This window comes from Drosophila pseudoobscura, chromosome 5 (genome assembly GCF_009870125.1).
Source record: "Drosophila pseudoobscura strain MV-25-SWS-2005 chromosome 5, UCI_Dpse_MV25, whole genome shotgun sequence".
Taxonomy (NCBI): Eukaryota; Metazoa; Arthropoda; class Insecta; order Diptera; family Drosophilidae; genus Drosophila; species Drosophila pseudoobscura.
The window spans coordinates 1,265,632-1,278,479 of NC_046682.1; the positions used below are offsets into that span (position 1 = coordinate 1,265,632).

General features: G+C 36.3%; 2 protein-coding genes across 6 annotated transcripts; one reads left to right on the forward strand and one right to left on the reverse strand.

The window, feature by feature from the left end:
* The first annotated feature begins 4,028 nt into the window (after positions 1 to 4,028).
* On the forward strand, positions 4,029 to 6,261 carry ND-49 (NADH dehydrogenase (ubiquinone) 49 kDa subunit). Its single transcript, XM_002136115.3, has 6 exons — positions 4,029 to 4,230; positions 4,304 to 4,428; positions 4,522 to 4,631; positions 4,982 to 5,183; positions 5,246 to 5,433; positions 5,487 to 6,261. Exons 1-6 carry the CDS (start codon positions 4,124 to 4,126, stop codon positions 6,174 to 6,176), a joined length of 1,422 nt encoding a protein of 473 aa, XP_002136151.2. The 5' UTR covers positions 4,029 to 4,123; the 3' UTR covers positions 6,177 to 6,261.
* A 151-nt stretch (positions 6,262 to 6,412) lies between these two features.
* On the reverse strand, positions 6,413 to 12,230 carry Pur-alpha (Purine-rich binding protein-alpha). 5 transcript variants are annotated; one of them, XM_033381231.1, is made up of 9 exons: positions 12,185 to 12,230; positions 10,002 to 10,162; positions 9,866 to 9,928; positions 9,673 to 9,785; positions 9,083 to 9,185; positions 8,612 to 8,745; positions 8,434 to 8,555; positions 8,090 to 8,195; positions 6,413 to 8,016 (listed from the first exon to the last, which is right to left on the reverse strand). In XM_033381231.1, exons 2-9 carry the CDS (start codon positions 10,045 to 10,047, stop codon positions 7,861 to 7,863), a joined length of 843 nt encoding a protein of 280 aa, XP_033237122.1. In that variant the 5' UTR covers positions 10,048 to 10,162; positions 12,185 to 12,230; the 3' UTR covers positions 6,413 to 7,860. The 5 variants fall into 5 exon arrangements, with proteins under 5 accessions (XP_033237122.1, XP_033237123.1, XP_033237124.1 ...); XM_033381232.1 differs by having other exon boundaries at positions 10,002 to 10,056; positions 12,185 to 12,209; XM_033381233.1 differs by lacking the exon at positions 10,002 to 10,162 and having other exon boundaries at positions 12,185 to 12,203.
* Positions 12,231 to 12,848: the final 618 nt, after the last annotated feature.

Genomic DNA, 12,848 nt, shown 5'->3' on the forward strand with positions numbered 1-12,848 from the left:
GATCAAGCTGATCTGTCCACCATCCAGGTCATGGGAATGCCCCTCTCGAGTGGTACACAAATGGTAAATTCATTTGGTGGAACATGTTGTTACATTATGTTTAGAGTAAGAACTGGCAAGAATTCTTGCAAATTTCAGCTCTATTTATACCAATTTCTCCTTTCCTACCTGTTCTTCTTGACAATTTCTTTACTTTTTCATCCCTCTTGTAAAACTATATTACTTTTAGTTTTTACTTTTAGCTTCCATTAGGTAATACATTTGGCAGTATAGTGGGTAGTACTTCCACCCCTCCGCGCCTTCCCGGGATGGAGACCGGGGTTGCAATCCCCGTCGTGATGTAAAAATTGTGTTTTTATACCCGATACTCAAAATGAGTATTGGGGTATATTAGATTTGTGGTAAAAGTGGATGTGTGTAACGTCCAGAAGGAATCTTTTCGACCCCATAAAGTATATATATTCTTGATCAGCAGCAATAGCCGAGTCGGTTGTGCCCTGTCTATCTGTCCGTCCGTCCGTCTGTCCGTCCCCTTCAGCGCCTAGTGCTCAAAGACTATAAGAGCTAGAGCAACGATGTTTTGGATCCAGACTTCTGTGATATGTCACTGCTACAAAAATATTTCAAAACTTCGCCCCGCCCACTTCCACCCCCACAAAGGACGAAAATCTGTGGCATCCACATTTCTAAAGATACGATAAAACCAAAAACGCAGAATCGTAGAGGATGACTATATGTTCTAGAATGTATGATCTCAACCAGATCATATATTTATTATAGCCAGAATCAAGAAAACAATTTCATTATTTCTCGCTCTGTCTCTCTCTAACACACAGGTTTCATGGTCGGTTTTGCCAATTGCAAAATATGAGTTCAAGGATCTCAGAACTTATATAAGAGCCAGAGCAACCAAATTTGGTATCCACACTCCTGTAATATTGGACCTTGACCGTTTCGTGTCAAAATTTCGCCACACTCCCTTCCGCCACCGCAAAGGACGAAAATCTGGGCCATCCACAAATCTCAGAGACTATTAAGGCTAGAGTTACCAAATTTAGTATCCGCACTTCTGTTAGATCTCACTATAAAACGTATATCTCAGAATTTCGCCCCACCCCCATCCGCTCCCACAAAGGACGAAAATCTGTTGCATCCACAATATTGCAGATTCGAGAAAACTAAAAACGCAGAATCATAGAGAATGGCCATATCTATCCACTTGCTGAATTTGGATCAGATCGGATAATTTTCATAGCCGAAAAGAAAAAAAACAATTTTCAATGGCTACGCAGCGCCCGACGTCACGCTCAGACTGATTTTCTGTCTCTCTCGCATGCACTCTTTGTCGTGTCGTTTAATATTAGCGGCGTCTGCCGGAGGAGAGCCATACTGACTTAGTATCGGGTATAACTGTAGAGTTGCGGTGTCCGCAGCAACTCACAACGTTCCCCCTCGTTTTGACTGAGTCTACTTCACCTCCACATTGAAAGTCTAAGACTTTTTAATAATGAAGGTTTTATTGTCTATTCTGATTAGTGTAATTTATGTATTTGGGTTCAAGACACGATGATTTGTCCCACGGTGCGTGGAATTTGGGGTCTGGTGGTCACGACATTTCAGGTAGGCTAGGGCTGACGCCCGCTGCACTTAATGTTCTAACTGTTCGTTACAAAGTGGCAAAGTTTTGAAATATTTTTGTAGCAGTGACATATCACAGAAGTCTGGATCCAAAACATCGTTGCTCTAGCTCTTATAGTCTTTGAGCACTAGGCGCTGAAGGGGACGGACAGACGGACGGACGGACAGACAGACAGGGCTCAATCGACTCGGCTATTGCTGCTGATCAAGAATATATATACTTTTTGGGGTCGGAAACGATTCCTTCTGGACGTTACACACATCCACTTTTACCACAAATCTAATATACCCCAATACTCATTTTGAGTATCGGGTATAAAAATAGAAAAATTTGCTGAATAACACATCATTAAAATGTATGTATATATTAACCTAATCATTAAACTCTTAAAATATGTAGTAAGCCAATGTAAATATCACTAATATTAGATCATAATTTAAGTAAAGCTGATTTCTAATAAGATTAAAAAAAAATAAAAAAAAAACCTTGTCAAAATCATTTACAATATGTTTAACCTACACACCCAAACAAACACAACCAACCAAACCAAAATAGCCAACTCCTTCGCCCACACGTGGTCAGAAGAAGCTTACGATCGTAATTTCTCCCCAACATTCCGTACGAACAAATCCCACCCAGACTCCCTTATAAACAACACCCCAACTCCACCAGCATTAGAAATCGAAAAGGACATTACACTCATAGAATTCTCATCAGCACTGTAATCCCTGAAAGGAAACACCCCCGGCCTCGACCGCATCTCCTACTAAATGATACAAAAACGCACCCCCCACCCTTAAAACCAGAATAATAAACCACTTTAACAAAATAATCGACTCATACATCCCACAATCGCTCAAACTCAGCCTAGTCCTCCCGATTCTAAAATCACAAAAACCACTAACAGACATAAAATCCTACAGACCCATATCACTTAACTCATGCCTAGCCAAAACGCTCGATAAGATAGTGGCAAAAAGGTTATGGTGGTTTGTTTTGAACAACAAACTAATTCGCAACAGCCAACTAGGTTTTAAAAGAGGCAAATCGGTACTAGATAGTCTACTCTACGTAGACCACCTAGCTACCAAAGCCATTGCCCAAAAAAACATCTAACCTTAATATCCCTTGACTTCACCAAAGCTTTCCACAAAACTAGTCAGTCTCAGTTGTAAAGGTATTTCAACGATATTTTGCACTTAGTGGTCTTCTTACAGAGGCCAAGAATAGGTATTGGGATCGAGATATCTCAGAAAAATGCATTATTAGTTACTTTTTAAAGCAGCTTGGAAAACAGATTTTAACAGGAAATAGGAAATAAAAAGGAAATAGAGTATAAAAATTGTTGATAAGCAACAAGTCTTCAAATACCATTGACGGGAAAACATTTTTTTGTTGAACCTTTTTTGTTTAAACCTTGTTTAATCCTGTAGAAAGTTTATTCATAAATAAGATAAAACTATGTATATACATATGTGGGCAGAGCTGACGGTTTTTGTTTGCCAGCATTATTCTCTAAAAGCTTTTTTTTACAAAATCCAATAAAAGCCAGTTTTTAAAATAAACCAGTCAAGTAGAAATTAAGTTCATTAATTGGATAAAATTATGAGGACTTGGCTAAGGGTTCTATATAACTAGTAATATTCAACGGAATATTAGAATCAAGGAATATGGGAGTAAAATAATGAAAATTGAATCATTTTAGCGCAGTTCAGGTGAAAGATATCGTTTTTTTGTAAGTTCAGAGGAAAGATGACATGGTTCTACAAGAAGAATTTACAATCAGTATTAAAATCAAAATTTGAGGCAAAAACAATCAAACAAGTCAAGTATTTAAAACAAGCCAGTCAAGCAGAAAATTGAGTCATTAATCGGATAAAATGATGTACATATGTATTTAGCTAGTAATATACGACGGAATATAAAAAACGAGGAATATGTAAAATATAACTTGAAATCGTCAGTAAATTTACGGTATATTTTTAAAGTGAGACGGTATATTTCCGAGGATCGGACGGTATATTTTATACCGCTTACGGTATTTTTAATACACTTCGGTAATTTGTGAGGTCAAAATTGACCCGACGGTATATTTACGGTAGATCGGTATATAATGGTATATTTTGTCAATTTCATCAATCTATAAATTTCATTTTCAACGTTATATAGAAATCCAATAAAAGAAATTTTTTAAATTAAGCCAATCAAGTAGAAAATTGATTCATCAATCGTATAAAATTATTATAGCATGGCTAAATGTTCTATATAGCTCTATATAGCTATATTCGACGGAATATCAAAAACAAGAAATATGTAAAATATAACTTGAAATCGTATATTTACGGTATATTTTGAAAATGAGGCGGTATGTTTCAGTATATTTGTGAGGGTCGGACGGTATATTTTATCGATAAATCCGCGGTCACACTGCCTCTAAATCAAAATAATTAATTAATTTTGCTGCATTAATTATTTTGGAGAGAAATGGCTTTCGCCAGCATTGTGAAACGTTCTCTGCGCTCCGGGTTGCAGTTACAGGGTTTTGGGTTACAGCCGCCGCAGTCCTCTGTAATAGGATGCGGCTTACTAAGGTATAGCATCGATCCGCTTACATAATTGTTGAAAATGTCGAATTTTTTAATTTATTTTTCCTCTTTATCCCAGTTCGCATCAGCACCGCCGTGCAGCTGCGAAATGGTACCCGGATCCGGAATTCATGAAGCAGTTCAGCGGCCCTGTGATGTATCCCGACGAAATAACTTCGCTCTGGAAAGTGCCCCCATGGAATAGTATGTACATTGCTGCGACACAGATGAAGTGGATAATATAATATAATATTTAACACTTCAACTCTTCACCTTCCCATCCAAATCTTAAATTAGGCAAAGTCACGCCCGTCGAAAAGTCGGTGCGCAATTTGACACTTAACTTCGGTCCGCAACATCCCGCTGCTCACGGAGTACTCCGGCTGGTGCTAGAACTGGACGGCGAGGTAAGTGTGAGAGGTTCCGCACAGATCCTCAATTGGATTTAAGTCCGGACTCATTGAAGCCCACTTAATCAACGGTTTATTGTGGGTCACAAAATAGTCCATTGAGGCCCAGAAAGAACATGAATTGGCGCATTATCCTGCTGAAAATTATTTTGAGCTTGATCTCTTATCTAAGCTAATGGTACCACAAATGGAGTTCAAAGAAGACGAAAATTTGTCGCAACTGAGCACAACAATAAGAGAAGAGAACTACATAGTCAAACCAAAAAAGCAGCTATTACTTTTTAAGCAAAATTGAAAATAATTTTTGCACATATAGCCATTTTATTAAGTATGTAAACTTTTTGCAGACTGTTATGCGCGCGGACCCACATATCGGATTGCTGCACCGTGGCACGGAGAAGCTTATTGAGTACAAGACGTATACGCAGGCTCTTCCCTATTTTGATCGTTTGGATTATGTTTCGATGATGTGCAACGAACAGTGTTACTCTCTGGCCGTAGAAAAGCTACTTAATATTGATGTGCCTCTCCGGGCCAAGTACATACGCAGTGAGTATATTCAGATCAAATCATTACATTAAATATTTTTTGCATTTCTATATTCGCTGCAGCGCTGTTTGCTGAAATAACACGCATTCTAAACCACATAATGGCTGTAGGGACACATGCCCTAGACGTTGGCGCACTCACACCGTTCTTTTGGCTCTTCGAGGAGCGCGAAAAAATGATGGAGTTTTACGAGCGTGTTTCCGGAGCCCGTATGCACGCTGCGTATATTCGACCTGGTGGTGTGTCGTTGGTAATGTACAAGTGTTGTCAGAATTTTTGGAGATCTAATCTCTGAGCTTTCAGGATATGCCGATTGGTTTAATGGACGATATCTATGAGTTTGCCTCAAAATTCGCCGAGCGCCTAGATGAAGTGGAGGATGTGCTTAGCACCAACCGCATCTGGGTGCAACGTACTGAGGATATCGGCATTGTAACTGCTGAGGAGGCTCTTAACTATGGCTTCAGTGGCGTCATGCTTCGTGGTTCAGGCATCAAATGGGATTTGCGGAAGCAGCAGCCATACGACGCCTATCATCTTGTGGACTTTGACGTGCCGATCGGCACAAAAGGAGACTGCTATGATCGCTATCTTTGCCGCATCGAGGAAATGCGTCAGTCCCTGCGCATAATCGACCAGTGCCTCAATCAAATGCCTGCAGGAGAAATTAAGACGGACGATGCTAAAGTGACGCCTCCGTCGCGTTCCGAAATGAAAACTTCTATGGAGGCACTGATTCATCATTTCAAGCTATTTACTCAAGGCTTCCAAGTGCCACCTGGCGCCACATATACAGCTATAGAAGCTCCCAAAGGCGAGTTCGGTGTTTATTTAGTGTCAGATGGCTCCAGCCGTCCATATCGCTGTAAGATCAAAGCTCCCGGATTTGCCCACTTAGCGGCGTTAGAGAAAATTGGCAAACAGCATATGTTGGCCGATGTCGTTGCCATTATTGGAACATTGGACGTAGTTTTTGGCGAAATAGATCGATAGACGAAGATCATTTATTCAATATTATGCTTTCATGAACTTGTATATGAAAACTGGTTATTAAAATCAGAGTTATGGTCGTAACAAATTTGTTTTATTGTCTTTATATCCAAACACAGCAACATCGATTTATCGTAATCGACCCCGGAAAATTTCCTTTGACCATTGACGATTTATTGTTGTAATCCAAAACCAAAAGGGAAAAATCCAGTAATTTTTTTTATTTACTGTGGACACAATTCTCATTCCCATATTATTGAGTTTTAACTTTATTTTCATAGTACTTTCACATAACTCTTAAAATATACAATATGTATTCTTGCCAAACAACATCGAAGATAAACTTTCTGGGTTTTAAATATATATAATTATCTTTGTCATATCTATTTTAGCTTATATTTACCAGGTAAATATAAGAGTATAGAGGTTATAGCCAGACTCCAACTCCGTCACCGGCTCTCTATCGCATACGCGTCTTAACATGCCAATGGTCGTGTTAATATAACAAATTGCACACATCAGTATGCATGTACAATTGGGATTTGTTCTTTTTATGCAATGAAATAGCGTCCATTTTAATAATCTTACGATAATAATTCAATGTCATTCTCATTGAACTTAAAAGCTGAAAAGTCATACATAACACATTAAAGACTAAATAATTAATTTATACACATTGATGTCAATAGAAAAACTCCAACCAATAGGTAATTTGTCGCGTAGATATTTATAGGACTCGATTTGTTTTTCTCTAAAATAATAATAATAATACCCCTCTGCGACCAACAACTTGGATGTGGGGATGTGTGTGTCTGTGTTGCACTATCGAGTTATGTTTTTATAATTTAATTTGCTATGCATTTTTTTCGTATCTAATAATTTTTATTCTACGTGATCACATTGAAACTTTTGTTTTAAAAACGCTTTTAGGAGCTATTTTAAGATAGATATTTTGTAATATTTAACATATTATTTCTAGAAGCTTTAACAATTTGCAACGTACATATGTATTTACTATGAAAGTTTCAAAATGGCATTAACCTGATTAATATTGCGACATAATCTATCAATTAGCTAAATACATACATCTCCCATGACACACGAAATGTATCCGTAGCATGTTTCTATTATCGGCCGAAGCAAGGGTAAGACGTATGTACATCAATTTAGACATATAAATTAATCAAGAGGCATAGTTAAAAATATAATTATTCTTTTTTTTACATTTTTCAGATGCTTTCAAGCGGCGTCATTAATTTATGTCAATCAATAACAATTGTATTAGCCATCGTAAGAGACGTTGCGAGTGGCTTGGCTGAGGTATGTGAATCTGACTGAGTACACTTACATACAAGTTAATTCATTCGATTGTGTTTGAGTTGCTTGTTGGTTACGCTCAAGTTGTCTATCCTTTAACGCTAGTCGATTTAGTTAAACTATATTATAATACATAAACTAAAAAATACTAATACATCATTCGCTAAATGCTACTGTGTGTGTGTGTTTATATATATTTTGTTGTTTTTTTTCAAGCTGAAAAATTCACATATTTTAAGGTTTAGTTCTCTCGAACATTGCAAGCTTTTTAATTTTTCCGTCACTTTTAATAAGCTCTCGCGTTTGTTAGGAGCCAAGAATGATGCATGCATCTTTTTAAATTGCTTAAATCGGCTTTTATCAATACCCTTTATTTAAGACTATTTGCAGATGTCGGTAGATTAATGTCGGCAGTGATTGGGTCGGACGTTTTCTTCATTTTGTCGCAGTAATCATTAAAAATATCACGAAAGCGTATCCAGCATTTCTCCGGGATAGTTATTGAGGTCCGAAAATTGTTTTTCACCTATGACAAATCGTATCGTAATCAGATCTAACAGTCATAAATGTATTATTTTATTATCATTATTAATACGTACTTCACTTATCCGCATATAAACTCCACGATTATTTTGCCCAATATCAAAATAAAAGTTTTTATTATCAACCTTCATATGACGCTCTTCGGGCAAGTCCCCTTTAAACCTAATGAAAAAATAAATATTAAAATATATATTTCTTTTTCTGTGTTTCCATATTCTGTAATATCTAGATGTGTGCCCGGCAACGCTATTTTTACGCTATTGCTTTACATTGAGTAAAACAATGTTGGAAAAAAGGTCAAGCAGGATTGCAAAAAAATGAGATTTAAATGAAATCCTGAATATACATTACATGTACATATGTACTTATGAATAAATTGGAATATATATTTATACTATACCCTCCATCATTAGCCCCAAACTCTTCCAGTAAGTCTGTGAGCGCATCTCGAAACTCGATCATTCCTTGGGCTGGTAGTGCGATTTGCGATCGAGGCCCACCCCTTGTTATGGTTTGTGATACCTTTGAATAGGTATTGTTAGCCTATGTTTGTCAATAGGATATTTCATACATATTACCCGAAGGAAACGGCCACGGGCATTCTCCTTTAGATCCAAATAATATCTTCTATAATCTTTGATCATCATTTCGGACTTCAATTTACCATCCTCCGGCAAATTGTCTGTGTTCGGAGGGCCTGTGTTTTGACCAGCTTATTATTAATAATTATTTTATTAATTCCAAAATAATCTAACTAAAACAAAAGAAAATCGTAGATTCGGCTTGCCGATGTTGAAATACCCTTGCAGAATTCAAAAACTTGTCAATTAAGAACGATTACAACTACATTACAATGTTGTTTTTGCTTAGCACGTTTTTAATGATAATTTGAATCGACTTTCTTTTCTCATTTGCCTATAATTTAGTTGTAGGCATTTGAAAATATTAAATTAAATAACTTTGATTGATCTGGATGGCATCTTTTGACTACCTAGAAATTATTTTCAAGTTCTTGTCCGCTCTGCAAGGGTACATCAATAATTTTGTACCTAGTGATGCATAGTAATCACTAAAGGATGATAAGTGGTCGCGAAATTCGGCAGCAGTTGAAAGGGCCAAGTATATTTGACTTCGTCTACCATCAGCGCCAATCTGAAATGAAAAAATCTTCCTCAGGTACGAGTAAAACCAATGTGAAGTCTAGTGCCCCGACTATACGACAACACGATAATAGACTGTTTTTTGACTCTTGCTACATAAATATAAAATTTCAGATTTTTATAAAATCTTAATGAGTTTTGTAAGATGAAATTTAATTGCCATTTTATAGCGCTGTTTTTGATTATAGCTATGTTGATTACATATGTCGAGAAGGATATTGAATAAATTGACTTTGTAGCTTTTTTTTTTAGTTTTTTGAGACGGAAACAGTACACAAATTTTTTATCGCTGGGTAGTCCGAAAGTGATATTAATTTTTAAGCCCTATATATGTACATATGTATGTATAGGAATAACAAATTAAAATTGATGGCGTTTCTTTGGTCTATCTTAATACTGGACTGATGTCCAGTGTGGTGTAAATTAATGTACACTTAAAGAAACAAAAAATGAATATGAGCTTTCGTTTTTTTTTTTACCTCGGCTACTTTAATAAAACGCCCGCGCCGATTTTGTTTTACATCTAGATAGAATCGCTTGGATTGTATTTGAAGCATTTTTGTAGCCAGTTCCTGTTCCACTGTACCGCCACCTTCAAGAAAATAAGAAATGTAGATGTAGATATTGATATTTATAGCTAAATGCAGTAATAGTAATAGTTGACATATGTACCTTTGCCAGAGGAATCGAAATCGTTTCTGCTTGAGGAACCCTCCATGTTAGCGACATTATATTCTAGAATAAACATTAGGGGAATGTTGGTCAGTGCACAGGCGACACACTCGCTGCTTCTTCCTCTTCGACATACTTGATCCTCCTGAGATGCCTTCATCTCCACTTCCAAGATCAGACATTACGAAATACTGTCAATGAACAATTTTTAGCTTGGTAAATTTGTGCGTCTATTTCGTTTCTTGACACTTCCGCTCTTTGGTTCGACTTCAACCCAGTCACTGCTCAATCCGTAGCCTACTATGAAAAAGTGCAGCTCAGCTCATCGTACATGTACATATGTTCAACTATTATTATTATTAGGTATATGCTAAAATGCTAATCTATTACCGAATCGAATAGATATGTGTATAATTTCATAGATGAAATGTTTTGTAGCATATATGTACATATGTATGGGTGGTTGGCATTTACAGCACCAGTAGGGACGACTGTCTATATTCCTTCCCAACAAGACCACTGTCCAACATATTCTGGACTTTACTGTAATATAATGTAGCTTTATATGTCTCCTCTCTGAGAGAAGTGTGCTTACTCTCTCAATTCTAACGGTTCTTATAACTTTAGGCAATTTTGCAATAGGGGAGCGAAATGGAGCACCAACAAAAATAGCACCAGTAACTGTTTTATGTAATGGCTTCTACTTTTCTGAGCTTCTTTATATTTTAAGTTCTTGATTGAATTAAAAATCGGTGGCTTTAGGTGATTGTGACAAGAAAGTTAAAAAATTTAAGTAATTATGGGTCTTGGAAAGCACTAAAGTGAAGAAAAGAGCCAAAGGTTCAAAACTTTCATTTCAGAAGGCAGGACCTATGCTAAGGATTGGCTGTCTGTTTTTAAAACAAAAATGATTAGCAATGCTTTAAAATATGTTTTCAATAAGAAACAGATGGACGAAAGGCCGCGATATCCCCATTTCTCGTCAAGTACCAAAAAAGTTAGATCTTGTTTACAAGAACGTAAAATAGGTACTCGTAGTCCAAGGAAAATTCCACTTTTCACGGGAAGGCATAGGGCAAAAAAAAGTTTGGTATGCAAAATAGCAGTAAAGTTGGGACAAAGAAAAATGGAGAAACACCCTGTGGTCCGACTAAAGCCAAAATTTATTTTTTGGTGTAAAAGGGTCTTGTTCTTGTGTGAAACGACTACCGAATGCAGAATACAATCCCCTGACTCACATGTAAATTTATTAGACATAGAAAAGCAACCAAAATCGTATGGGCATGATTTTCGTACTAGGCAACATGTCTATGTCAATATCAAAGAAACAGTGATACTGCTTTATGCAGAATACGAAATAGAGTTGTTTTGTGTCTTCCAGCAAGAAAATGACCCAAAAAACTAGAAAGAAAGCTCGAAAGTAGTTCGAGCACAATTCACTTACTTACATGAACTCCATTGCTAATATTTTGGGTTAAGTTAAAAAATATGTTTTTAATGCGGAACCAAAGAACAATAAAGATCTTTGGAGTATCCTGCATGGTTCGTGGATCAATATCCCAAGGAAAAGATGCGAAAATTAGGTGAGCTTTAATGTCAATATGTTAAGCTGCTGTTGTTGCTGCCAAAGGTTTTACAACAAAATGCCAACCTTTAAATACAACTAAAGTAACATAATTTACAAACAAATGAGGAAAGTTTCTTTGTATTTTATAATTTTTTGATTTCTTTGTAAATTGGTTATATTTTTGTTGGTGCCCAAATTTCTGGTAAAATCCTTTTCTTTCCAAATATTTTTATTTGGAGTTTGCAAATCATACCAGTGCTCTGGGATACGATAAATTATAACTTATATATTAGTCATTAGAACCATTACTTAAGCAAAATCCGTCAATTACACATCAGTCCCCTGGTGCTATTTTTTACGGCGTAGCTGTATATGTAAATATGTATGTACATAAGTATGTGCACGGTCACAACATAAGGGAATGGGAATGAACGTAAATTTATTCACGAAAATTGTCATATATACATAGGTTCATCACTGTTAGCGTTTTTCCTTACACACCAAAAACCTTGAACGAATTCGCAATTGCATGTGTACGTACATATGGATGTATCTGTATCTACGTACACACAGATACAATTCCGAAAAATGTATTTTTGCTTTTGAGTGTAAGTATAGTACGGTTGATTTATGAGCGTGTATTAAATTTGTGAGGAACTTCTGTCCTCAAACTTCAAAAACCAACATAAAATACAAAACTAGCATTTTAATTACTTAAAGTTTTTAATTTAAATAAAATCACAAATACGTACACACACACACACACACACGCACTTTTTCACGACCGACGAAAACAGTGTGACCTGATCCTCGGAAATGTAACAAAATATACCGTCTCATTTTCAACATGTATTATAAATATACCAATGAGAAAACGAACGAAGCCCACTTAAGCCCCCTATATTAAAACAAAAGAAAACAAACAACTTGACTTAAACCGCGGATACATTAACGTAATTTCTAATAGCATTTCTTGTAGGTCCATCCAATCCTTTATATTTGCTTAAAAAATACCACGATAACTGCGATAAAATTCTTCAAGTTTCATCATTTTCGTGGCTAATATTTCAATACCCACTGGTCGGCAATGGGTAAATCTCTCTATGTCTATGAACGAAAATCATAGTCCTCAATTTTGGTAGTCGGCTGAATATTACTAGCTTGATAGGACCCTCATCCCTAAACACAGTAGTTTATCCCATTGATGATTTAATTTTCTATCAGATATGCAAATTTTAAATGCTTACTTCTATTTGGTTGTGCCTTATATAAGGTTTTAACAAAAAAGGTCAAAACATGAAACGTAAATAGTACGGAATGTCTCGTTATTTTTGAATGGTTTTCAAGCTGATTTGAAACGTAATTAACAATCAGGCAGGCTCCGGTTTTAACTTATTTTTGCGTTTTAAACATAAA